The sequence below is a fragment of the Vulpes vulpes genome, chromosome 1 (assembly GCF_048418805.1).
Source record: "Vulpes vulpes isolate BD-2025 chromosome 1, VulVul3, whole genome shotgun sequence".
In the NCBI taxonomy this organism is placed as follows: Eukaryota; Metazoa; Chordata; class Mammalia; order Carnivora; family Canidae; genus Vulpes; species Vulpes vulpes.
In genome coordinates this window covers 101,884,934-101,912,624 of record NC_132780.1, presented here as the reverse complement: position 1 = coordinate 101,912,624, position 27,691 = coordinate 101,884,934, and the positions used below count along the sequence as shown (strand labels likewise).

The window sequence follows — 27,691 nt, the reverse complement described above, 5'->3', positions numbered from 1 at the left end:
TGTATCACCACTATGCATAACTCCTCAGCTAGCTAGAACTCCCCTCATGCTTACAATATCATTCTGGAAGTAGCTACCAAATAACACAATACTCCTTATCCTTTCTTGGGCAGAGTACATAACCATGCAAAAGACTAGGTAGGAGGTCAACCATAATTAAGAATCACACCAGCAGTTCCAGATAGGCTAAATACAGTTATATTAAGAGATTAGGTTTTCTTCACTTTGTCCTTAATGCTTTCCTAACCACTGGACTATGACATTTAAAGAAGCCACTTCAAGATACAAATCAATAAAGCTGATTTGTGTAGCCTGAAGAATGGCTGTAAATCTTCATTGTATTATATAGGGAATATATTTTTCACTAAATTTGAAGCAATTTGAAGTGTCTAAGGAATATTTTTGCTCTCTAGAAGAATTCAAGGTTGTAGAGTCAAGTAACTTGACAGAAAAATTCAGGCAATTTATATGATAGCTGATAGAAAAAAATCTTATCTCCTCTCAAATCAAGTCAAATTAAAATTAGACTTCAAGAATGACATAAATAGGAAACTGTTAGGAGAGTCTCTAGTGTGGCTTAGTGGTGAGCTTCCTGAAAACAGAAAATGTATATTATTTATTTTTGTTTTTTCCCTCCAGCTTTACTGAGGTGTAACTGACAAAAATTGCATATACTAATGGTGCACAATGTGATGTTTGGATATACATATACATTGCGAAATTATAACCACAATTAAGCTAATTAATAGATCCAACACCTCACATTGTTATTATGGGTGTGTGTGTATGTGTGTGTGTATGTGTGTGTTTGTATGTGTATGGTGAGATCATTTAAGATCTACTGTCTTAGAAAATTCAAATACACAATACAGTACTATTAACTATAGTCACGATGCTACCTATTAGATCTCCAGAATTTATTCATCCTGAATAACTGACACTGTGGCAGAGACACAGGCAGAGGGAGAAGCAGGCTCCATGCAGGGAACCCGACATGGGACTCGATCCTGGGACTCCAGGGTCACACCCTGGGCCAAAGGCAGGCATCAAACTGCTGAGCCACCCAGGGATTCCCAGAGTTCATATTTTTGTATATGTTGCTGTGGCTATCGGCTTAAAATAAACCTATATTCTGTTTTTATAAATAGATCCACTATTATTTGATAGTTCCCTTTTTTAATATGAGATAAAGTGTAACATTGCATGTTAATATGAACATTTTCTAGCTCCTAAGTACTTGTTAATAGTTAATGATTTTTCCAGGCCATTTAACAAAGTTATGATCTTGATCTTTAATATTCTTCATATTTGAACCTTCAATCGGTCTTATAGTACATGAGCCTGGTTCCCATCATTTAAAATCTTTATTTGACCCACCCCAAACTGAAGCAAACTATCCTTTTTTTATCAACAGAGTCTTCTTAAAAGGAGACTTCCATTTTCTCTGCAAATAGTTATTCTTCATCAAGTCCCTGATCGTGTAAGGTAGTCAGACTAAGTGCATTATTTTGTCCCTTCAGAGTTATACTTGGTCTATCATGCGTGTGTTAGTCTAAAAATCTGTACTTTAACACACACACACAGCTCTCTGAACGTGATGCATGGTGATTTATAAATAATTACAGTCTTCTGAAGATCCCTGTTTATATTAAAACACACATTTTGTTAGGGAAAAATATAATTGGTTAAGGGAGGGTGAAGACTTGGAGGCAAGAATAAAAAATAATCAGGTAGAAAATCAGAAGTAATGACCAAGCGAATTAGAAAAGTAAAAACACTGAATGGGTATAAAGGGAATTCAGTTCCAGTTCTGAGCATTAGTATGAAAAATACTACCCCCGAATAATATAATATACCCATAATATGCCCATTCCAACACTTACTAGCTGTGGGAGTGTGGTAAGTCACTAAACTCGTTTGTGCTTCAGTTTCCTGATCCATAAAATGGACATAATAATAGTTGAAAGTCCACAAAGATGGAATAGTGCTTGGAACATAATTAGAATTCAATATTATCTGATAGAATCTCAATGTTAGAAGTTACATTGAACGTATATCACTGTCTCCTAAACAAAGCATGGTTTCCTCTGAGATATGCTGAATAATTATCCAGCAAGCTTCAGCACAAATTCTTATCCTGAGGGACATTCATTACCTCATAAGGTAGGCCAATTTATATACGGACAACCTAAATACTAGAGAATTCTTTCCTACTGATGTTTGCCTTTAGATAGCTATGGTTGCCAGCACCGAAAGTGTGCTTATTGATTGGGGGGAAAAGTGTGCTATTGATTGAAGATTATTTCAAATTAAAATCTTACATACTGGAATTCGTCCTCCTCTGCTAGACTCATAAAAATGAAATCTGCCTCCTGCTTGATTAATTAACTTTTTTTATTACTCCACCAGGGTCAGCTGGTCCTCTTTCTGCTTCACGCTTCACCATTAATAACCGTCCCCAAATTTCTGGCTGCTGTTAATAATGATGTAGCTAATTTCATCCTAAGTAATTGAAGCAGTACAGATTGGGCTTCAACCAATAGACCAGATAAAAAATAATAGAGACTTTTTTTTAAAAACATAATAGCGATTTTTAAAAAAGGAAGTTTAAGGAAGAAAATATGTTACACGGCAACAAAAATATCACTTAATGCTACATAACATGTCCTCAATTTTAGAATTAAGAATTAATTTGTAATTAAAGTTCCACATATCATGTTTCTATACAACTCAGGCCAGTTACAGCCTGATGCCGAAAATGAAGCAAGAAAAAATGTTTATCTGTGGCAAATAAAAACATTTGATCCTTCTGTTTAGACTGGTAGGCAACCTGCTATTCTCTCATTTTTAGCCTTTAAAAATTTGTATGTTGGGATACCAGGATGCTCAGTGGTTGGGCGTCTGTCTTCGGCTCAGGTTGTGACCCCAGGGTCCTGGGATCGAGTCCCACATCAGGCTCCCTGCATGGAGCCTGTTTCTCCCTCTGCCTGTGTCTCTGCTTCTCTCTCTCTCTCTCTCATGAATAAATAAATAAAATCTTAAAAAAATAAAATAAAAATTGTATGTTATTCATTTATTTGATTAAATAGGCATTAAAAACTATTAGCAAGACATTTCATGAGACACACAGATACACTGGCTATAGTCCTTAGCCTCAAAGAAGTAAAAACTAAGAAATAGTTAAGTGCTTACATAATAAAGTATAGAAAGTCTGAGGAAAGAGTGAATTTTTCACTAGACTGAGCCAGAACCTTTCAGGAGGAGTAGCAGATGAGCTGAACCAACTATTTGTGATGTGATAGGTTTCTGAATCTAACAGTTGGAAGTCATAGAAGAAGCTGAGAATTATGATGATCCAGAAAATTTCATGTGTAAAGCACCCATACATTTTCTCAGAGTTTGTGTTAACTGGGGGGATATGGGACTAGAATGATGTCAGTCTGTATTGGGATTGGAGGCAGATTTGAATATTTGTTGAGAAATTCACATTTTATGTGGCAGAAAATACTCAGTGACTTGGAGTTTTTAAGTGTACAGAGTGGGATATAGAAAAATTGGTCCAATGGAGACAAGAAGAACAAATTAGGGAAGGAATAAGAGACATAATATTGAACCATAATCCCAAGATCATTTCCTATTTGTAAATTGTTAAAATTAATCAAATTGCTCAAATATGAAACCATACTAAAAATAGCTAACTTATGGATATTTCAAACTAATTAAGTGATTAAATTCATTCATTTGTATCTACAGTAACACTTTTTGTATACATATGTAAGACACGATATATGATTTTATTTTGAAATGCCAATGAATTCAGTAATCTAATGGGTATTTGAAATACCCATAAATTTAGTAATTTATTTTTTGGTTAGTTAATGTTGATCATGATGATTTTTGTGTGGTAATTTTATGTGATATACATCTAGTTCATTATTACTACTTTTGGTAAATAATACATTTTAAAATGTTGACAGATGCAGCTTTTGTGCAACAAAAGTGCTTTATGTAGCTTCTAGATAAAAATCTAAGTTTGGTTGTTGCTAAAATTTAAGGTATAATTAATCCTTTCAGGGGAAAAGAATGCACTGCTTACATGTTGGCTATGTATTACTTCTCCCGGGTCATTGGATAACCATTAAAACAATGGGAGAGGTAAACTGCTAAATACTTTGTGTAAATTTCCAGCTTTCTTTCAAAAATTGGCTTTAAACTATGGATTCTGCACTCTCTTGATAGTTTCACAAGTTTTCTTTCAGTATAAAGTAAAATGTTCAAGTTGACTGCAATATAGCAAGATATACTTTATTTGGGTTTTAAAAGTGTACACATGAAACTATGTTCTGCTACTCTAAAATACATTTGAATATTAGATACATCTTGGTGTTTCAGGAGCCCTGGTTGGCTTAACCAGATAAGCATCTGATTCTTGATTTCAGCTCAGGTCTGAAATCCCCTGAACTGCTTGGGATTCTCCCTCCCTCTCCTCCTCCCCTTGTTTCTCTCTCTCTCTCTCTGTCTCTCTCTCTCTCAGATAAATAAATCTTTATTTTTTTTAAAGTCTTGGTATTTTAAATAACCAAATGTTTGACTTCCTTTAAATTATTTTTATTTCTTTTTCTAGAAAAGGTAGGTGTAATTTTAAACAGATTATTGTTAAGAATTAAATAAAATATCTTTTTTTCTGAGAAGTCTGTAAAAATATGGATATTACTGGTTATGTAGATAACTTTAAAATTTTAATTGTCATTTTTTTCTCCATTGAAAAGCACGTTTTCTCCAGAAAATAACGACAGAAATTATAATAATTATAAGGCGGTTAAAATTTCCTGTTGTTTCATTCATATAAGCCAAAAAGGTCTGTATTTAATCTGTGTGTGTGTGTGTGTGTGTGTGTGTGTGTGTGTGTGTGTTTGATAGCTTGGGGCCTAATATGAATTTCATTTTAATATTGAGAAAATTCTCATATTTGCTTCTGACACTGATCTTTCACCTATCTCCCAAGAAGATACACAAGGAATGTTTATATAGTCCTACTTTCTTATTACTGATTCTGTAGTTTATTGTAATTTTGTTATATCTATTCTAAAACAGTACCTCCTAAGAAGACCAATACACAATAGGTACTCAATAAATTCCGTTAGTGGACATAACATTTAGTTGTACATTTTTTTTGTCAAAGAGATGTTAGCAGACATATGAAATACTAGCATTAAACCAGAAACGTCCTTTTGTGACTATATAGGAGTGATTATCTACCTCTTTCTTTATATATCTATCAATTAATTATCAATATATATTCATCTACCTGTCATCTGTTTACCTCTCCATATACATTTATATAATGAGGTTATTCTGTAGACGTGGGGGGAGAAGAAACCCACTGGTCTAGGTCATTAGGCTCTTTTCATAGCAGTCATAGTGATCTTTACACTTGGTTAGCCAGTTTCCACCACATTTGATTCTGGAAAAAAAAATCCTGTTGCTGGTCTGAAAGAGCAACAGTGATGACTGTGATTGTTATTCAGATGCCACTATATTTGTAGAACACTATTCAGTTAAGAATACTATAATTTTGTAAAGGAGTTCTTTCATATTTTATATCACTATCTTACTGGCAAACGAAGAGTTGAACCATGTAAAACAGATATGGTTGAAGAGAATTAAATTGTAAACTAATTCACTTTCCTTACTTAAAAAAAAAATTTGAACCTGGCCATCAAATGCAAGAACTTCATCTCCCTTCCCCAACCCACCCCCAACTCTATGCATGTATTGTAAAGTTAGTTAATTAAATAGAATACACAAGAGAGAACTTAGTTCAGTCACTACTCAGGAAACAAAAGCTATAGAAATTAAAAGATGAGCTAGGAGGGTATGAAGAGAAAAAGACTGATGCTGTAGATTGGGATTCATATCATTATATACCTGAATTTATAGTAAACCTGCCCGTATCCTACTATGACATTATTCACTGAAATTCTCTTCTGGATATAAACAGCATGCTTTGAAAATGCAATTTAAAACTAACCAGATAAAAAAATGATTCTTTAAATGGTTTTCCCCTAGGCTTAACTGAACCATTCTATTTACCCAAATTCCAGGTTTAGACAAACACATTTTTCAGATTCTTCTCAGACATCCTATCTCTTCAAGGATCTAATAAAAGTAACTTTCATGTGATTTACAAATCAGTGATTCGGAACATGTCTTCTGCTGTCTGTTGTGGCCGTTGTCAGATGGTTCTATGGTTCTAATCTTGCACCTCCACTCATTGATTATCAGATTCTGGTAAAGCTACTTATGTTTCTAAAAGGAGAAATCATCTTGTCAGAATTAAGAAGATAATTTGTGTAAACTTCTCAGTATAGGGTCTTGCACATGTTACTTGGTAGAGGGTCTTGCACATGTGACTGGTCATGGTACTCCATAATTAAGACTCTCACAGGTCTTCAGCATCACCAGAAGGCTCGATATCCTTCACATGGCCAAAGAGCATCTTCATGTTGCTCTTGCTTAACCTCCTGCCTTTAGCTCCCACCATTTCACCTATATGTCTCCTTAGTGCAGCCACACCAAATTATTTGCTCTTCTTTAAAATTTTCATGCTACTTCAGGCCTCAATGTCTTTGCTATTCCTTTACTACTTCTCTTTCCAAAATGAGCCCTAGCTTCTCACCTTCCAATCGATCCCTTCATGAGCCATTCATGCCCAGCTAGGGTTTCTTCTCTATGCTCTCAAAGCATCCTCTGCACATTTTTATGATAGTATATGTCACCAACCTTGTATTTTTATTTAAATTTTCATTTTCTTCCCACAAATCTAGACGATAAATTGTGTGAAGGTTGTTGGTCTTATTATTACCTTTTTTTTTATCCCCAGAGCCTCACATAGAGTATTATATATTTAGTGTCTTGTGCATTTTTGTTGGATGAATAAACATTACACTGAGTCACTAGTGAGTACAAGACCTTTTCTGATACGAAATTTCAAAGTACTTATTTTTATATAACATCTGAAAGAATTCCAGTCCTGAAAGTACAATGAGTTGAAATTTCAAGTTAAGCCAAATTTAATTTTTTATACTTAGATCAGGGCTTTTTTTTAAATTAGACTAGATTGTTTTCTCTAGAAGTCCCAGATAAACACAAATGACTTATCTAGATTTAGCCTTATAGGTCTGTCTGAGAAATATTTTTGACATAATGATGCAATCCTCAAAAATGTCATACTTGTAAAAAAGATAAATTTCTTCATCTGTGAAAGAAAGTAAGAGAATTGAGATGAAAGGATGCAGTACACACAGCCTGAACAACACAGTGACAGGACTCTTTCCAGGACCAACCAAACTTTCCTTGAATTGCATCCTCTGGCTCTGCACCTAGAATAAGTCTTGAGTAGGGGAAAAATAGTCAACAGGACATAGCACAGATGGCACTTTGAATATTTTTATACTGTTAAATTATGGAACTATGTTTTGTGATAATTACATGCTACTTCCAATATCATCTCTAGCTTGAGAGTTAGTAGTCTCCAGTATGATTATAAATGATGATCACTGATAAGACACATTCAGGTCATGAGTGTTCTTTTTATTCATTAGTTCACTCTCTCTCCCTAAGCTGTTCTTTCTTATTATGTTGGTGCTTTTGCACTTTTTAGCTAGATATAGTTACAATGAGGAAGTTCTTGTGAAGTGATGTTCATCAATGTAAAAACAACACTCTTTCTGTCACAGAATTTGAAATCCAAACAGCTTCATTTTGAGGGAGTAACAAACTGGAGGAATTGGGGCCTGTTTAATGATCTTACCATTATCACTTTTTAGTAATTCAAATGAAAGAACTTGACAGGATGGTGGAGTAGTTCAGAGCACAGACCTTGGAATAAGAGAGCCCTCAGTTTCAAATTTTAGCTTCTCTTCTAACCAGCTGCCTATATCTGGGCAAACTGCTCTATTTCTCTAGACTTCTGTTTTCTCATGAGTAAAATTAGGAAAATAATACTGGTCTCATTGGATGTGGAAAGGTTTAAGTGGAATAATACATATAAAATACATAATTTCTGGCACTTATTAAAAGCTCAATGAATAGTAGCTATTACTATTGTTATTTATAAAGAATTTTTATACTATTTTTGCTATTCTTGAATTCTTATATAAATACAGGTATTTTAGTAATGATGGGAAGAGATTTTTTTTATAATTAGATATTTGAACATTTTTCCATAAAGGAACATTGCAAAAGCCACCCACATTATCTTTACAAAGGTAACAGTAAGATAGATTTCTAAAAGTAAAAAAAAAAAAATGAATTCAGTGGTAGAGGAGGATTTAGACTAAATAAAACATCTCAAAGCCTATGTTACATGACACTGGAACACCTCACTCACTTTTGTCTCCCATTTTGATTTCCAACACGCGGAGGCTATGAAACTAATTTGAGTTTCTAATTAAGCCCATGTGTCTATATTTAAACTTATAAAGTACATTTCAGTGGAGTTTTTCTCCTGACCACTGTTTTTATTGATTTGAGATAACAAGCCAAAGCTGCACAATGTTGAACTAACTGCTAAAATCATTTGCTCATGGCTTTATTCTCTCCCAAGTTTTCATTAGTATCACATTATGATGCCAAGACTGGTAAACAATTAGGCTGACACCACCCACTGAGACTCTATGTTATAGCATGAGTGATGAATTCTGCATAAAGAGATGTATTTGGGCCACATTACAATGTGGGAGAGCAAGGCATTTCATGGAGGCATTTAATGATAGCACCAAAACATTAACCGAAATGTCTGTATGAGTATTTCCATGAACAGAATCCTGTCTGATGAGACTATTCACATTTGGGGACATTAGATTTTTAACTATCAGGTCAGATTGGAATAGTACTAAATTAATGTCTTATTTTATATGTTCATGTAAAACTTACTCTCATCTCCTGTTTCAAATTCGAACTTCTGACTGTAGCCACTGTATCCTGTTGCAGTCCTCACTCGGATATGAAATATGTACTTGGTGGCTGGCTTGAGGCCTGTGATGATGACGCTGGGTGCCTTGGACCTCGTGGAGGAGTAGGTGAGCTGCTCATGCTCCTGGGGACAGAAAAGAGGAGAGAGGAAATGAAGTAGAGTTATTCCACTGTTTCCTAGAAACATGGCTGTGTTAAGCTGAGGAATTATGCTCTGAATATCAAAAATACTGATTAAAGAGAGGTGTAAGCATGGTTTTCCATCATTCAGCATTGAGTTATTTATCGTTATGATGCACATGATATGGCCTGGACTTGGAAATTTATTAAGAGAGATGATTATCTTATATAAACTTGCACTGGGAGTGTTGGTGATTCGGATTTCTGCTCCAACTCTAAGAAATGGTGGTGGCGTGAGAGCACGTGTACACAGAATGGCAGCTGCACAGGGAGCAAAATGCGCATGTCCGATCAGAGCACACGAGCAGAGTGCAAGGAGCAAGGGGGGGCGGCAAGTACGGCTACTCACTTCTACCCGCAGGTAGTGCCAAAATGCCGGCGCTATCCGTGGGTAGGCCTGTGGGTGAAAGGAAACATAAATTAATTGTTTTTTAAAATTGGATATATTTTATCCTGACTCAGTCGCTTTGTTCCAAAACTCAGTGATGCCGCAGTGGTTGACGACTCAAGCTGAATGCAGCTTGAAACAGAAAACTATGACAATTTTCCCTGAAGGGAGAACTGGCTCCTCCCCCAGATATCACAGTTACCTTTGCAAAGAGGTACAAGTCGCACAGCCACTGTGAGGTAGGTTTTAAGACAGTCTGCCCGCAAAGGTGCATCAGAGACACAGCAAGGTGAGAAAGGTCTAGCCACACCTGCAGAAGCAGAGGCAGGGAGGGAGGCTAGGTTCCCAGTCACCTGCAGGTAACTGCCCGGCTACTCCCTCTCCTCGCCAATGGGAAAGGCTCACCTCTGCTGACTGAATGACCCGGCCAGGGTCTTCCGAGGGGGGTCTCTTGCCCACCAGCTCAGAACATATAGGAGACTGTCCACAATATGCTGCTGGTGGAGACAAATTAAACTTAATACTGTTTTTGTACAGTGTTACTGTTCAATAACTTTATAATGATATTTTAATAGGGTATCTAAAAAAACTGTATTTGTATGAATAACTCCTCTAAATTCACAAGTCAAAATAGGTCACCAGGTCCTTAAATTCATTCCCCACTATTCTCATAAATCTAATGATGGAGAGTCGTAGGGATAGAAGTGACTTTCAAGATCATTAATTGAATCACTCATTTGATGCCTAAACACTATCTCTAATATTCCCATCGAAATTTCACGTAGCCTTTGCCTGAAAATCTGTGTTGTTCAGGAGATCTTCCAGATTAACAAATGAAGTTATACAAATCTACACATGTGTAGTTTGTGTCAAACTCCATTTATTTGCTGGGGATGCTTTAAGATTTAGAACTATGAAAATCATTTCCCTAAAGCTACTTTTGAGAAAAATATACTAATCTTAAAGATCATTTTTAAATTTTATGGCCCTATTTGTCAGAACTTTATATGCTACATGGTTATTCTGAGTCTAGTGAGGAATTGAATTTGCCATCTACACCCCAAATAGAACTATTTATTGAACACAAAATACAAAGAAAAAAATGAATTAACAATAGCAACATTTTAACTAAAAAAGACAAAACTGACAAACTGCAGTTTATATTTATCTCTAAGTAATTTTGAATTTAGGAAGTAAATAAGTACCTACCTAGGATAAAAACCAGACATAAAATCTATAAAACTATTGAGGGTAGTAATCAATTAAGGGCTAAAAAAAGGAGCTAAGATCAAGGACTTTACGATTAGGCAGTTTGACACCCATATTGTAGAATAGAGAAAAAAAATTGCTTGTGGGCAGCCCAGGTGGCTCAGAGGTTTAGCACTGCCTTCAGCCCAGGGCGTCCTCCTGAAGACCCGGCGTTCGAGTCCCACGTCGAGCTCCCTGCATGGAGCCTGCTTCTCTCTCTCTCTCTCTCTCTCTCTCTCTCCGTGTCTCTCAAGAATAAATAAATAAAATCTTAAAAAAAATTCCTTGTGCACTAATAGAAGAGATGATGTTGTTTCTTGTAGAAATTTGAAGAACTTTTTGGATTTCAATCTCACTTACAAAAGAATATTCCACCTTTGATGGAATTTCTTGCGATGTAAGAGTTACGGTGTATTTTGAATGGTAGTTCACAATAGGAAATGATGACTGAGAAAAAAAATAATAAAGCCCTGAAAAAAATAAACTCGGTCTCATCCTTAAAGAGAAAAGATACAGATTTTTAAAACCTACTCTTAGAATGGCAGCACACTAATGACACACCATGTTTTTGTCAGTTCATTAAAATGTAGCTAAATAGTAATTTCCTACTCAGTAAAGTTAGTGAGAAAAGGACACCTTTTCCAAATAGTTTTTAGCCACTTCTGCTGTTATACACAAAAGTGTATCTGTAGCTGCTACATCTCTGGAATATAAATCCTCAGGTAGGAAATGTGCTTACACGTTTCCTCAGCCTAAATCATAGCAGTGTGGTGACTGTTGTCTTAACATCTTGCCACCTCTCAGCAGGCCAAGAGAAGGACTCAGGAAACAGCAGTAATGAGGGTTTCCTCGTTCCATTGAACAGCAGTCCTCCCTCCTGGTATTTGAAGCTTTTGGGAAATCAAGTTAACACTTATACATTACAAGCACAGGGCCCTATTGTCTCAGAACTTGGGCTAATTGCTTCTCTGCTGACGTGGCAACTCCAATTCTAAGTAGCTGTCATCCAGGAGAGACCATTCTTAGCTACAGAACCATCTAGACCTTTTTATTCATCCTCACAGGCTAAATTCTGGACGTGTTTGAGTAGGGTATGTGTGCAAGTTTTCCTGGAGTTTGCGCCACAGAGGAATTGCTGGTTAGATGACATGTATGTATTCAATTTCCTAGGTAATACATCCCGTTGGTCATAACTCTTTTTTTTAATTTATTTTTTTTATTTTTAATTAATTTTTATTGGTGTTCAATATACCAACATACAGAAAAACACCCAGTGCTCATCTCGTCAAGTGTCCACCTCAGTGCCCGTCACCCATTCACCCCCACCCCCCGTCCTCCTCCCCTTCCACCACCCCTAGTTCGTTTCCCCGAGTTAGGAGTCTTTATGTTCTGTCTCCCTTCCTGATATTTCCCAACAATTCTTTTCCCTTCCTTTATATTCCCTTTCACTATTATTCATATTCCCCAAATGAATGAGAACATACACTGTTTGTCCTTCTCCGATTGACTTATTTCACTCAGCATAATACCCTCCAGTTCCATCCACGTTGAAGCAAATGGTGGGTATTTGTCGTTTCTAATGGCTGAGGAATATTCCATTCTATACATAAACCACAGCTTCTTTATCCATTCATCTTTCGATGGACACCGAGGCTCCTTCCACAGTTTGGCTATTGTGGCCATTGCTGATAGAAACATCGGGGTGCAGGTGTCCCGACGTTTCATTGCATCTGAATCTTTGGGGTAAATCCCCAGCAGTGCAATTGCTGGGTCGTAGGGCAGGTCTATTTTTAACTCTTTGAGGAACCTCCACACAGTTTTCCAGAGTGGCTGCACCAGTTCACATTCCCACCAACAGTGTAAGAGGATTCCCTTTTCTCCGCATCCTCTCCAACATTTGTTGTTTCCTGCCTTGTTAATTTTCCCCATTCTCACTGGTGTGAGGTGGGATCTCATTGTGGTTTTGATTTGTATTTCTCTGATGGCAAGTGATGCAGAGCATTTTCTCATGTGCTTGTTGGCCATGTCCATGTCTTTCTCTGTGAGATTTCTCTTCATGTCTTTTGCCCATTTCATGATTGGATTGTTTGTTTCTTTGGTGTTGAGTTTAATAAGTTCTTTATAGATTTTGGAAACTAGCCCTTTATCTGATACGTCATTTGCAAATATCTTCTCCCATTCTGTAGGTTGTCTGTTAGTTTTGTTGACTGTATCCTTTGCTGTGCAAAAGCTTCTTATCTTGATGAAGTCCCAATAGTTCATTTTTGCTTTTGTTTCTTTTGCCTTTGTGGATGTATCTTGCAAGAAGTTACTGTGGCCAAGTTCAAAAAAGGGTGTTGCCTGTGTTCTCCTCTAGGATTTTGATGGACTCTTGTCTCACATTTAGATCTCTCATCCATTTTGAGTTTATCTTTGTGTATGGTGAAAGAGAGTGGTCCAGTTTCATTCTTCTGCATGTGGATGTCCAATTTTCCCAGCACCATTTATTGAAGAGACTGTCTTTCTTCCAATGGATAGTCTTTCCTCCTTTATCGAATATTAGATGACCGTACATTTCAGGGTCCACTTCTGGGTTCTCTATTCTGTTCCATTGATCTATGTGTCTGTTTTTGTGCCAGTACCACACTGTCTTGATGACCACAGCGTTGTAGTACAACCTGAAATCTGGCATTGTGATGCCCCCAGCTATGGTTTTCTTTTTTAAAATTCCCCTGGCTATTCGGGGTCTTTTCTGATTCCACACAAATCTTAAAATAATTTGTTCTAACTCTCTGAAGAAAGTCCATGGTATTTTGATAGGGATTGCATTAAACGTATAAATTGCCCTGGGTAACATTGACATTTTTACAATATTAATTCTGCCAATCCATGAGCATGGAATATTTTTCCATCTCTTTGTGTCTTCCTCAATTTCTTTCAGAAGTGTTCTATAGTTTTTAGGGTATAGATCTTTTACCTCTTTGGTTAGGTTTATTCCTAGGTATCTTATGCTTTTGGGTGCAATTGTAAATGGGATTGACTCCTTAATTTCTCTTTCTTCAGTCTCATTGTTAGTGTATAGAAATGCCATTGATTTCTGGGCATTGATTTTGTATCCTGCCACGCTACCAAATTGCTGTATGAGTTCTAGCAATCTTGGGGTGGAGGCTTTTGGGTTTTCTATGTAGAGTATCATGTCATCGGCGAAGAGGGAGAGTTTGACTTCTTCTTTGCCAATTTGAATGCCTTTAATGTCTTTTTGTTGTCTGATTGCTGAGGCGAGGACTTCCAGAACTATGTTGAACAGCAGTGGTGAGAGTGGACATCCCTGTCTTGTTCCTGATCTTAGGGGAAAGGCTCCCAGTGCTTCCCCATTGAGAATGATATTTGCTGTGGGCTTTTCGTAGATGGCTTTTAAGATGTCGAGGAAAGTTCACTCTATCCCAACACTCTGAAGGGTTTTGATCAGGAATGGATGCTGTATTTTGTCAAATGCTTTCTCTGCATCTAATGAGAGGATCATATGGTTCTTGGTTTTTCTCTTGCTGATATGATGAATCACATTGATGGTTTTACGAGTGTTGAACCAGCCTTGTGTCCCAGGGATAAATCCTACTTAGTCATGGTGAATAATTTTCTTAATGTGTTGTTGGATCCTATTGGCTAGTATCTTGTTGAGAATTTTTGCATCCATGTTCATCAGGGATATTGGTCTGTAATTCTCCTTTTTGGTGGGGTCTTTGTCTGGTTCGGAATTAAGGTGATGCTGGCCTCATAGAATGAATTTGGAAGTACTCCATCTCTTTCTATCTTTCCAAACAGCTTTAGTAGAATAGGTATGATTTCTTCTTTAAACGTTTGATAGAATTCCCCTGGGAAGCCATCTGGCCCTGGACTCTTGTGTCTTGGGAGGTTTTTGATGACTGCTTCAATTTCCTCCCTGGTTATTGGCCTGTTCAGGTTTTCTATTTCTTCCTGCTCCAGTTTTGGTAGTTTGTGGCTTTCCATGAATGCGTCCATTTCTTCTAGATTTCCTAATTTATTGGCGTACAGCTGTTCATAATATGTTTTTAAAATCGTTTGTATTTCCTTGGTGTTGGTAGTGATCTCTCCTTTCTCATTCATGATTTTATTAATTTGAGTCTTCTCTCTCTTCTTTTTAATAAGGTTGGCTAATGGTTTATCTATCTTATTAATTCTTTCAAAGAACCAACTCCTGGTTCTGTTGATCTGTTCCACAGTTCTTTTGGTCTCGATATCATTGAGTTCTGCTCGAATTTTAATTAACTGTCTTCTTCTGCTGGGGGTGGGGTCTATTTGTTGCTTTTTCTCTAGTTCCTTTATGTGTAAGGTGAGCTTTTGAATTTGAGATCTTTCCAGTTTTTGAATGGATGCTTGTATTGCGATGTATTTCCCCCTCAGGACTGCTTTTGCTGCATCCCAAAGATTTTGAACGGTTGTATCTTCATTCTCATTAGTTTCCATGAATCTTTTTAATTCTTCCTTAATTTCCTGGTTGACCTTTTCATCTTTTAGCAGGATGGTCCTTAACCTCCACGTGTTTGTGGTCCTTCCATACTTCTTGTTGTGATTAAGTTCTAATTTCAAGGCATTATGGTCTGAGAATATACAGGGGACTATCCTGATCTTTTGGTATCGGTTCAGACCCGATTTGTGACCCAGTATGTGGTCTATTCTGGAGAAAGTTCCATGTGCACTTGAGAATAATGTGTATTCAGTTGAGTTTGGATGTAAAGTTCTGTAGATATCTGTGAAATCCATCTGGTCCAGTGTATCATTTAAAGCTCTCGTTTCTTTGGAGATGTTGTGCTTAGAAGACCTATCCAGGTAGAAAGAGCTAGATTGAAGTCACCAAGTATAAGTGTATTATTATCAAGGTATTTCTTGAGTTTGGTTATTAATTGGTTTAAATATTTGGCAGCTCCCACATTCGGGGCATATATATTGAGGACTGTTAAGTCCTCTTGTTGGATAGATCCTTTGAGCATGAGATAGTGTCCCTCTTCATCTCTCACTATAGTCTTTGGGGTAAATTTTAATTTATCTGATATAAGGATGGCAACCCCTGCTTTCTTTTGAGTACCATTCGAATGGTAAATGGTTCTCCAACCTTTTATTTTCAGGTTGTAGGTGTCCTTCTGTCTAAAATGAGTCTCTTGTAGACAGCAAATAGATGGGTCCTGCTTTTTTATCCAGTCTGAAACCCTGCGCCTTTTGATGGGGTCATTAAGCCCATTCACGTTCAGAGTTACTATTGATAGATATGAGTTTAGTGTCATCATATCTATTCAGTCCTTGTTTTTGTGGATTGTTCCACTGAACTTCTTCTTAAAGGGGAATTTTAAGAGTCCCCCTTAAAATTTCTTGCAGAGCTGGTTTGGAGGTTACATATTCTTTCAGTTCCTGCCTGTCTTGGAAGCTCTTTATCTCTCCTTCCATTTTGAATGAAAGCCTTGCTGGGTAAAGTATTCTTGGTTGCATGTTCTTTTCATTTAGGACCCTGAATATATCCTGCCAGCCCTTTCTGGCCTGCCAGGTCTCTGTGGAGAGGTCTGCTGTTACCCTAATATTCCTCCCCATAAAAGTCAGGGACTTTTTTTCTCTTGCTGCTTTAAGGATCTTCTCCTTATCTTTGGAATTTGCAAGCTTCACTATTAAATGTCGAGGTGTTGAACGGTTTTTGTTGATTTTAGGGGGGGATCTCTCTATTTCCTGGATCTGTATGCCTGTTTCCCTTCCCAGATTAGGAAAGTTTTCAGCTAGGATTTGTTCAAATACATATTCTGGCCCTCTGGCCCTTTCGGCGCCCTCAGGAACCCCAATTAAATGTAGGTTTTTCTTCCTCAGGCTGTCATTTATTTCCCTTAATCTATCCTCATGATCTTTTAATTGCTTGTCTCTTTTTTCCTCAGTTTCCCTCTTTGCCATCAACTTGTCTTCTATGTCACTCGTTCTTCCACCTCGTTAACCCTCGTCGTTAGGACTTCTAGCTTGGATTGCATCTCATTTAATTGATTTTTAATTTCTGCCTGATTGGATCTAAATTCTGCAGTCATGAAGTCTCTTGAGTCCTTTATGGTTTTTTCTAGAGCCACCAGTAGCTGTAGAATAGTGCTTCTGAATTGGCTTTCTGACATTGAATTGTAATCTATATTTTGTAACTCTGTGGGAGAGGGGGCTGTTTCTGATTCTGTTTTTTGAGGTGAGGTTTTCCTTCTAGTCATTTTGCTCAGTGCAGAGTGGCCAAAAACAAGTTGTATTGGAAAAGGAGAAAAAGAGAGACGGAAAGAAAAAAGAAAAAAGAGAAGTAAGAAAAAAAGGGGAAAAAGAGAAGAAAAAGAAAGAAAGGAGAAAAAAGAAAAAAAAAAGGGTGGGGTGGGGGAAGCAATCAGATATCAAGAAGAAAGAAAGAAAAAAAAAAGCACAAAACAAAACAAAAAAAAAAACAAAAACAACAACAAAAAAACAAAACAAAAAACACGGGGAGTATCTTCCGATTCTGTGTACTTTAAGTCCCTTGACTTCCCTTGGAACTGGTCCGCGTCGCTGGTCTTCTGGGGGCGGGGCCTGCTGTGCTGATTCTCAGGTGTTAGCACTTGGGGGAGCTGCTCTGCCCCTGCCTGGTGCAGGGCTCAGTCAGTGGGGGTTGTTCACCCCGTGAGGCCCGGGAGGAAGCCCCAGTGGCGGGGGCAGCTCTGGGACCCTGGAGTCAGCCCCCGCAGTAGCTCCGGGGCTCTCCGTCTGCAGCGCCTGGGGGCTCCCGGGCGGGGCCGCTGATCTGCTCAGTTCCAGGCAGGAGCGTCCTTGCCGTCCTGGGCCCTCCCGCCCTCTGCCTGTCCTTGGGGGAGGCCGGATCCTGGGCTGTGTCCCAGCGCCCTGTGCTCCGGCGCCTGCGCTGTTGGATTCGCGCTCCCGCCCCGCAGTCCCCTCCGCGGAGCCGCCGCCCGAGCCCCTCCGAGCTGCTCCGGGTCCCGCCGAGCGCTGCAGCCCTTAGGGAGCTCGGCGCACTCTCCGGGGCGCGGTTCCTCTGTTACTGTCCCAGGGAGCCCGAGGGCGTCCCCGCCTTTCTGGGGATCCTGCTCCAAGTCCCCGGGAGGCCTTTCCGCGGGGAAGGTCGGTGCAGCTCCTGCTCCTCCGGGACGGGGCTCTCCTGTCCTGGGGACACTCGCCCCGGCCTCAGCCCGGCTCCTCGGGCCCCTCCCCCTCGGAGGCCTTTTGTGTCTTTATTTCTTTTTCCCCGTCTTCCTACCTGATAGAAGCGCGAACTCTTCTCACTGTCGCGTTCCAGCTGGTCTCTCTTTAAATCTCAGGCCGAATTCGTAGTATTTCAGGATGATTGGAAGGTTATCGAGGTAATTTGTTGAGGACAGGTGACCTGGAGACCCTACTCTGCCGCCATCTTGCCCCTCCCCCCTCATAACTCTTAAATATGCTTTTCATCCTCACTAAATCCATTGTGAAACGCTTTTTGCATTCAAAATTTATTTATTTTTGTATTTTCTTCTCTTGTTCAACCTTTCCAGAGGTTTGAACTAACTTTTGACTTTGTTAATATAATTGCATCTATGTTTTCTATTATGTTTAATATCTGCTCTTACCACACATTTTCTTTTTGCTTTCTACTTTCTTTGTGTTAATTATGCAATCTTCTAACTTCTTGCATCTCATGCTTACTAATTGTCAGTATATCTTTTCAAATATACTACGTAAGTTTCACTCTAAATCTACACTATCTATACTCCACCCATTTTCATATAACATATTATTAATGAGTTCTAAGTATTTACTGATTTCCAAAACTATATTATTTTTTATCTCTTTGTGGTAGACGGATCTAGGATTGTCACTTTCATACTTTTATGGCTCAAGATAGGTTGTCAGGCAGTAAATAAATAGCATAAACTGAAGCATAACTCCACTGGTTGCACTGGACTACGGATAAAACAGTGAATGCTTGTTGCTGAGCACATGGGCAGTCTGCATTAATGTTTGCCGCTGAAAGTAAAACAGTTTGTTGGACTCTTTATCCTTGGATAAGCATGAGTAATAGCACCAATGAGAAAAAATTATTAATGATGTACTTTAATATGTTATGTATATCATTTTTAAAAACACACACATATATAAAATTTCCATTTTATATAATCGTATCTGTATATATTTTAAAAATAGCTCAGAACTGAACAGTGTGAGCATCAGATATTGTCCAACAGAATGTGCGTGTACTGATTTCTAGACATGTTGACCTGTGCTTATTGTTCTCTTCCCATGTGTCCATCCTACAGCTTAGACTCATACACTGCTCCTTCCCAGCTGCTGAGAAAATAGGCTTTTGGGGAAGTCTAGTCTTACTATCACATTCAACCTTTTAATTAAAATACTGAATCTCGCTTTAACTTTGTAGATGTCGACTCTTCATGGTAACTAAAAGGAATGTTCTTACCACATCCTGGATCTTATTATCATTTAATCTAAAGACTATAACTTAGTGAAAAGAAATGGGCTAATGTGCCCAGTTCATATGGCCACATCTTTCTAAAATCATTGGCAGCATGGCCTTTATCAACAAAAGGCAGCATGTAGAGAACTCTGGCTTGGAATTTGCTTGTCTTGGGCTTGGTCTCGGTACTACTTACATAATGTATCTTGGTAAGTAACCTTGAAGGCTTTGATTTACTCATATAGCAAATTCATGCCTTCCAGAGACACTGAGTGCCCACTACATCTAAGGAAGGTTCTCGGGCAGTCTAACAGATGTGTGATACATAATCACCAATGTTCTAACTAAGCAATTGAATTCTGTATTTTTATGCCAGAAATACAAGTCCCCTCTTTTCTGTTGTGACTCATTCTTGTCACCTCTTAACTTACTCTTGATTTACCACTCCCACTGAATCTATTGAAATAGATTCAATAGGCCCACAAAGTGGTCATCATTTAGCTGGTTTGCTTTCTGTTAAAATCTTTGGGTCTAGTGAGACTTCTGTAAGATGTTTCCTCTTTGTTTTATTTAATTTTAAATTAATTGGATTATATGTGTGATTAAAAATGTTGCAGGCTTTTTCTGCATTTATATCTAAAGATATAGCAGCAATCATAAGACAATCATGATTTGTGCAATGCCTTACAATACACATTCTTTATATAATACTCTTAATAATCTTGTGAAGCAAGAAAAATTTATTCTCACCTAACATACAATGAAACTGGTCAAGAAAAAATAAGCCACTTAACCAAAGAGAGTCACACAACTACTTAGTAGTTTCCATTCAAATTGCCTTTTTACTATATCCAATTAATGTAGATATGTCCAGGACAAATATGTTTATAGATTAGACTTTGAGCCAAGGTCATGTCTCTATATTTTACATTTACATTTTTGATCATCTATTCACTAGAAATAACTTTAAGACATCCTGTAAGCCAGATAGCAATGATTTGATGGCATCAGAATATTTTTATAGGAATACCTCCTCAATGACAGAGACAATTCTCAACATTAAACATTTTAACTAGTTGTTACAAATATAAAATTATTTTCTATTATGGTTAACACATTTATGCAGCCTGTCTTAATTTTCATTCTGTTTTTTATAGCATGTCATATAGACAGATTCCAGAAAATACAGGGGCTTATAACTCACCTGATCTTGCATAGAACATAAACTATTCTTGTTCAGGGCTGGGAATACAATTTATTTGATAAGGTCCAGGAGATTCTTCTAGAATTTTTGATGTATGTGAAGGTACCTGAATGACTCTATTCATAGAACAGTATGAAGAGGACAGATTAAAGAACTGCTGGATTTTCTTTTACTCTTTCAAGTCATACCAAGTTAAAATGATCAGAAGTAGGCCAAAAAATTAGCACTTTACTATCACAATCATTTTTTAAAGATTTTATTTATTTATTCATGAGAATACACAGAGAGGAGAGAGAGAGAGAGAGAGGCAGAGACACAGACAGAGGGAGAAGCAGGCCCCATGCAGGGAGCCCGAAGTGGGACTCGATCCCAGGTCTCCAGGATCATACCCTGGGCTGCAGGCTGCACTAAACTGCTGAGCCACCTGGGCTGCCCTATCACAATCATTATTATTATTACTATTCACTACTAGCATTATTCTTTTAGCAACGTTCTAATGAAGCCAAAGGTAAAGTTCTTGTTCTATTGACTAGCAGACTGGAACTATATATTCCTGAGAAAATAAAAAGTATTGCAAGTGATCATTAATGGCTCTGTTAGAAGTTGCCTAAGTCATTTTTTAATCCCGTGTCTTTCTCCATTTCTGTGTCTTTCTCACCCTGCCTCTCAGTACCAGATGCAAACACACACACACACACGTTCCACAACATATGATGGGAGTCTGTGGGAGACATCTCCACAATAATCCTCTCAAAACTCAACAAATTAAAAGCACATTTAGAACATGACTTACTGTCTGCAGAAAGATATTTTTTCCTGAAAAATCAAGAATTGCATGGCCTAGAAACAAAGCTTGAATGGTTATCAAAGAATCTTGTTGCCTAAACGATGATATTAGCCAATCCTGAAAATATTTTATTTGATTAAAAGAAAGTTATTTCACATGACCTTAGAAAAAGGAAAACTTGAGTACTAGATCTGCTCAGAGTGTAAAGATTGCTTCCCAAAGAAGAGAGACACCAAATCTGGTGGATTTTATCTCACAGGTCCCTATAAGAATGAGCCCTACAGGAAGCAGGTACTTCTAGATCATACTCTGGCTGAAAGATTTTTTTTAAAGATTTTCACATCTTTACTTTAGTGATGTAATCTGATTGCTGATGTGGATTCCCAAGTGCTATAGAAGTAAACATAAATATATTTGTTCATGGGAAGAACAGGCTTCCATAAAATTAATACCTAGACATTCTCATTGGTTCTTCAGTTTTTTTTTTTTTTTTTTTTTTGGATTTAATTGGAATGAATCAATCTCTGAGAAAATTATCAACTCCTAATACACTGCAGTTGCAGGATGTGCAAAATATAGCATCAGAATGAGCTGTGTGTGGGATCCCTGGGTGGCGCAGCGGTTTGGCGCCTGCCTTTGGCCCAGGGCGCGATCCTGGAGACCCGGGATCGAATCCCACATCGGGCTCCCGGTGCATGGAGCCTGCTTCTCCCTCTGCCTGTGTCTCTGCCTCTCTCTCTCTCTCTCTCTGTGACTATCAAAAAAAAAAAAAAAAAAAAAAAAAAAAAAAGAATGAGCTGTGTGAACTCAAGAATTGAAGTTATAGCATACCTGCAAAATAGGCATAATCATAAAAGAGCTCATAGTACTATAAAGTCATCCATTTCCATTCTTTTATTAGTTGCTTTAATTCATGTCACTGAAGCATTGATCTATTCTTTTTTAAGAGAAATTTTAAAGAGAAAGAATCTTATTCTACTATAGGCAAGTCATAAGGTATACAGAAAGGTTCTTCCTAAAACATAGCTTAATTATCTTACTGAAACCTAAAACAGTATTTTTTTTTTTTTGCTTAAAATGTAGGAACTATCTCTTCTAATGATTGAAATAATAAACCATTGATTTCTATCTGCTATTTGTAATTTTCTACCCAGAAATCTCCAGAGAATTAACTGAAAAGATTTAGAAATAATAAGTGAGGTCAGTTAGCCAACATACAATTATCAGTGGTTTTCCTATATACTAGCAATGACTGATTAAAATTCTACTTTAAAATATTCCAGTTACGGGATCCCTGGGTGGCGCAGCGGTTTGGCGCCTGCCTTTGGCCCAGGGCGCGATCCTGGAGATCCGGGATCGAATCCCACGTTGGGCTCCCGGTGCATGGAGCCTGCTTCTCCCTCTGCCTGTGTCTCTGCCCCTCTCTCTCTCTCTCTCTCTCTCTGTGTGTGTGACTATCATAAATAAATAAAAATTAAAAAAAATAAAAAAAATAAAATATTCCAGTTACTATATCAACAGAAACCTAATAATACTTGAGTATATGACAAAAAATTGTGCAAAACCTATTTGAATAAATCTATAACATTTTACTGTAGAAACCAAAAGGAAAATCTCTTACTTTTCTTCTCTTATTGCAATGTTAAGACCTTGAGTAGAATATTCCCTAGTAGAATTAAAAGCAAGAACTTTATTTGCCCATGTTCTTTAATGGAATGGCTATTAATGTGAAATTGTTAAATGTAATCACATTTGACTTAGGTTTTTGGTAGATGACCAGTTAAAGACTTTTCTGTTTTCTTATACTGTAATTATTTTGTCTTGTGTTTTTAAAATGTGAAGTGCATTCTAAATGTTATAAAACAACTTATCTGTATTTTCCAAATTTATTTTTTTAAATTAATTTATTTATTTATTTATGATAGTCACACACAGAGAGAGAGAGAGAGAGAGAGAGAGAGAGAGAGAGAGAGAGGCAGAGACATAGGCAGAGGGAGAAGCAGGCTCCATGCACCGGGAGCCCGACGTGGGATTCAATCCCGGGTCTCCAGGATCGCGCCCTGGGCCAAAGGCAGGCGCCAAACCGCTGCGCCACCCAGGGATCCCTCCAAATTTATTATATGTCTTTTTCACCTTAATGTGTATACTTATGAAGAACTGTCTTTGCATTCCTAAGATAAACTCTACTAATTAATTCTTGTTCACAATATAGTATTATAATTTTTATTGCAATTTTGGATTCAACTTGATAATATTTCAACTAGAATCTTTAAACCTATGTTTATAGGAGATCTTGGCCTAGTGTTTTCTTATATTTTTCCATTTTCATTATCAATCTCTGGTTGTGATATTTGGATTAGATTGTATTTAGAGAATATATTATGAAACTTTCCACTTATTAATTTTCTGGAATAATTTATATAACATGGGAATTATCTATTTCTTGAAAACTTAATTGAAATGGGCCATTTTGGGACTAGATATTAACTATCATTTATAATTATTTTATCCTATATTTGGATTATCTTCTAATTTAATTTTGGTAATTGAGAGAAAATCATCCATTAAATTTATGTTTTACAATTATTATAAATTTTACATTTATGGTTATAAATTTATGTCTAGTCTTGTCCTATCATTAAAAATCTCTTCCATAAGTAACATTTTCCCACCTTCTTGGCAAGCTTGTTTATTTTGTCAGTCTTTTAAGAACTTGCTTTTGATTTTTTACAGATTCTTTTGTTATTTCAATTTCATTAATTTTTAACAATTTTATAGTTGTTAATTCCTTCTTTCTACACTATATTTTTTTCCTGCATTGGTATACACAGGTTTGGATATATGTGTATCTCAATGTCTTTCATTTTACAATAATTTATAATTTAAGTTTATTGCCCTTTAACAGGTGATATTTAAGTAATATTTTAAATTTTCAAATGAATAAATTTGGATGGTGAGTTAGGGAGGGTTTTAAAAAATTAAATTTTATTGCATAATTTTCAAAGAATAATTTTATATCATCTAGCCCCTTCCTCTAGTTATTTCAGTTATTTCCTCTCTCTATATATATCCCCAAGCAGATTGCAATTTCTTCACACATGTGGTCTATATTTCCCTCAACAATAAACAAACAAAAAAGCAAATGAGGGGTGGATGAATAGCTAGGGTTTAATATACATCTAGTCATTGATATCCATCAAAGAATACCTAAATAATTTAACAGAGTGGGTATCTGATATAGTTCTGCTCACATATCATTGAGAACTGGATTCTGAAACTGTTGCTTCCAAGAAGGAGTGCAACAAGGGATACAGCTCACACAGATTATTCTGTGAGGAGATTGAAGTTAGCCCCACTAGCTGGGGGAGATGGGCCTGATGCCCAACAAAGGTGACTGCTCCAGAGACAGGCTAGAATGATTATCATTTTCTCATATTTGTGGACATACATAAGACAGAGTTTCTAATTTGGGGAAAAAAAGGGGTTAACAAGCTAGTTGATACGGGATTCTACACTAGTGGATTGGGTATACTGAATTGTTTCCTTAGGTAAAAACTGGCCACTGCTAAAACAAAATTACAAATTGTGCATAAGTAAGAAAAATGTAGAAGTAGGTATTCTAAGTACATGACTACTTTCTGATGGCACTTTTGGAAAAGTATCATTTAGCATACCACAGCTATAATTTACAACAATCAACTCTTGATTAGCCCCAGTGATCCAAAATAGGAGGTAACCCCAAATCACTTTGAAATGCACTCATTTTTTCTCATATTCCTTTCAATATGTATCATATTTCACCTCAAATGAAAACTAAATTCATTCCTTGAACATTAAATGTTAAGCAATAGTAGGAGATCACACAAATGGACACCTGATAATAGAAGAATATTGATCTGGAATTAAACATTCATAATTGATTTTCAGAAAACAGATAACTTATATGTAGATAATTAACTGCTTGAAAGAAAGGTTAAATTTACTATTAGGAGAAAGGCTAAATTATTATTGTGTGATCTTTAGAAAATACTAGTGCTAGGGTGAGACCATTAGGATCCTAGTTGTAGTCAGTTCATCTATGAAAACTGGGAAAGTTATATCCCCTTGAAGGGTCAAGCTTGTTGTAAGGATAAAGCAAAATAATGCGTAGAACCGTTTAACAGGTTCCAGCAGATGTGTAGTATAACACAATTTCTTTATTTTAAGACTATTATTGGTAGGTGGTACATTTAATCCGGGGCAATGATAGGCTTGTGCTTTGAGGTAATTCTGCAGATGTTGTGAGAGGTCTTTTAAAAAATTTTGTATGTATTTTGTTTACCTTTTAACCTTTATATTCCCACTGCTTAATGCAGTTTAACTAAAATATTACAGGCTCTCATAATATATTAGCAAAATGATTGAATAGAGAAATTAATGAATTAATTGCTCTATAAGTTTGGATTTTACATTCTATTTATTGTTATAGCAATTTAATATCAGTCTACACGAATTAATGACAGTTCAAATGAGAGATGAAAAAACAAATTAATGACAACTCAAATGAGATATGAGAAAAATTATTTTGCAGGCTTACAGCACTTCCACAATCAAAATGCAATAATATTGCATCAGTATAACTGGCTTGGTTTTTGGGAACACTGTGGAAAATATCCAAGATTCTACTTGCCAAAAAATATTTTGCTAAACTGTATGCTTATAAAAAACTAAGATTCATGTTGAAATATCTTTTAATACATACCTCTTAATATTTATTCAGTTTTAATGTTCCCATCTGTCTTCATGTAACCTACCTTCATACAGATGGGATATAGGCTTTTCGTCTGTGCTCTATTACTCTATAAATATTTATAATGCTGTTCAAGCAACAATTAAATGTTTAAAGCCTGATAGCTGTCCCTGAAGAAAGTGCCTCCGAAAGTTCTTAATGATTTTTGTAAAAATGTATCATAGATAATTTTAAATTTATAATTACTTCTTAATGTTTTTGATAATTTTGTATGAGTTTTAAAGGCAAGTGTAAATTTGGTCATAATAATAGACATACAGATAGAAAAAGGAGAAAATATATGTAACAGAATAAAATATTAAAAATCACATTTCTTAGAGTATTGAAGATTGGTAAATTGTTTTACCTAAAGAGAGGAAATGAGAAGGAAGAAGCATAATCATAAGAATATTTAAGGATTATCCTTTATTTTTTATTTATTTATATGTTTTTTATTTTTAAAGATTTTATTTATTTATTCATGAGAGACACACACAGAGAGAGGCAGAGACACAAGCAGAGAGAGAAGCAGGCTCTTTCTCTGTAGGGAGCCGGATGTGGGACTCCCTCCTGGGTCTCCAGGATCACACCCTGGGCTGAAGGTGGCGCTAAACTGCTGGGCCACCGGGGCTGCCCAAGGATTATCCTTTAATAATTTTGGAAAAATTTACAAATCCCTGTTCATCTCTATAGTTTGCATCAAGTATTGAAACAGCTACCTAAAAGCTAGATAAAACAACTTTGAAGATGAAATTAGGATAAGTTTGAAGATGAAATTAGGATAAGTTAGTAATAAAGGCCATCTACAGAGAAAAAAAACACTAAATATTTTTGGAAACATCAATACACACATGTTGACTTCTTCAAATATAAATGGTATTCCAACTGTCAAACTGAATGTGTTCAAGTTAAATTTTTAGAAAGATATGGCTGAAAGGAAAGGCACGGATGCATGGTGCCGTGATTCATTCTACCTAACTGTGCAATGTGGATTTGAAAAATAATAAAGCTAGAAAAGAGACTGTTTTTTAAAAAGCAAAAATATAAAGCAGTTATTTTTCACAATAGGGTTAATTAAAATACATAAAAGTTAAGATAAATAAAGGATAGCAAAAGACAAATCTTTGAAAATGAGATAACTAGAGTAAATGTAGGTGACTGGCCTCTAAAACTGTCTCATGGTTGCCAGATTTTCCAACAGAATGGAAGTAAGTAATCAGGGAGTTAAGATGGGTAGAATTTCACTAGAGTGAGTATGCTTGTCGAATAAGAAAAAAAAATTTTGTTTTTTTTTACTGGAAAACAGTATCATTTGTGAATAACTGTTAAAGTCTTACATTTTCCAAATCGGCCACGAAATGTGATATAAGAGCTGCTTCGTGCATTGAAAAGAAAGTGGAAAGTCATTTAAATATACAAGCATTAGAATTCCTTAACCTCATTTGGAATAAGACAGAAATAGTTTCTGTCTGATTTATTTTTCATTTTTATCTTTTTACTTAAATATGTTTTGTCACCATGATGAAACTTTAATTTTTTTTATATTTGTTTACGGTCTTAATTGTGATCTGATGACAGATATATTTGTTTTGTTCAAAATTAAAACAAAGATATCTGTTAAGATTGATCTACAAAGCTACAAAGTGTAATTTAAGTTCAAGGAATATAGTTCCCCCGCCCCAAAAGATTTTCAACTTTCT

General features: G+C 36.5%; 1 protein-coding gene across 1 annotated transcript in view; it reads right to left on the bottom strand.

Moving 5' to 3' along the window:
* Window positions 1–27,691, bottom strand: part of EPHA6 (EPH receptor A6) — an 870,413-nt gene that overhangs the window by 263,880 nt on the left and 578,842 nt on the right. The window contains 2 exon segments of the mRNA XM_072721173.1: window positions 8,938–9,100; window positions 9,506–9,553. Coding sequence (XP_072577274.1) covers window positions 8,938–9,100; window positions 9,506–9,553 — 211 coding nt within the window.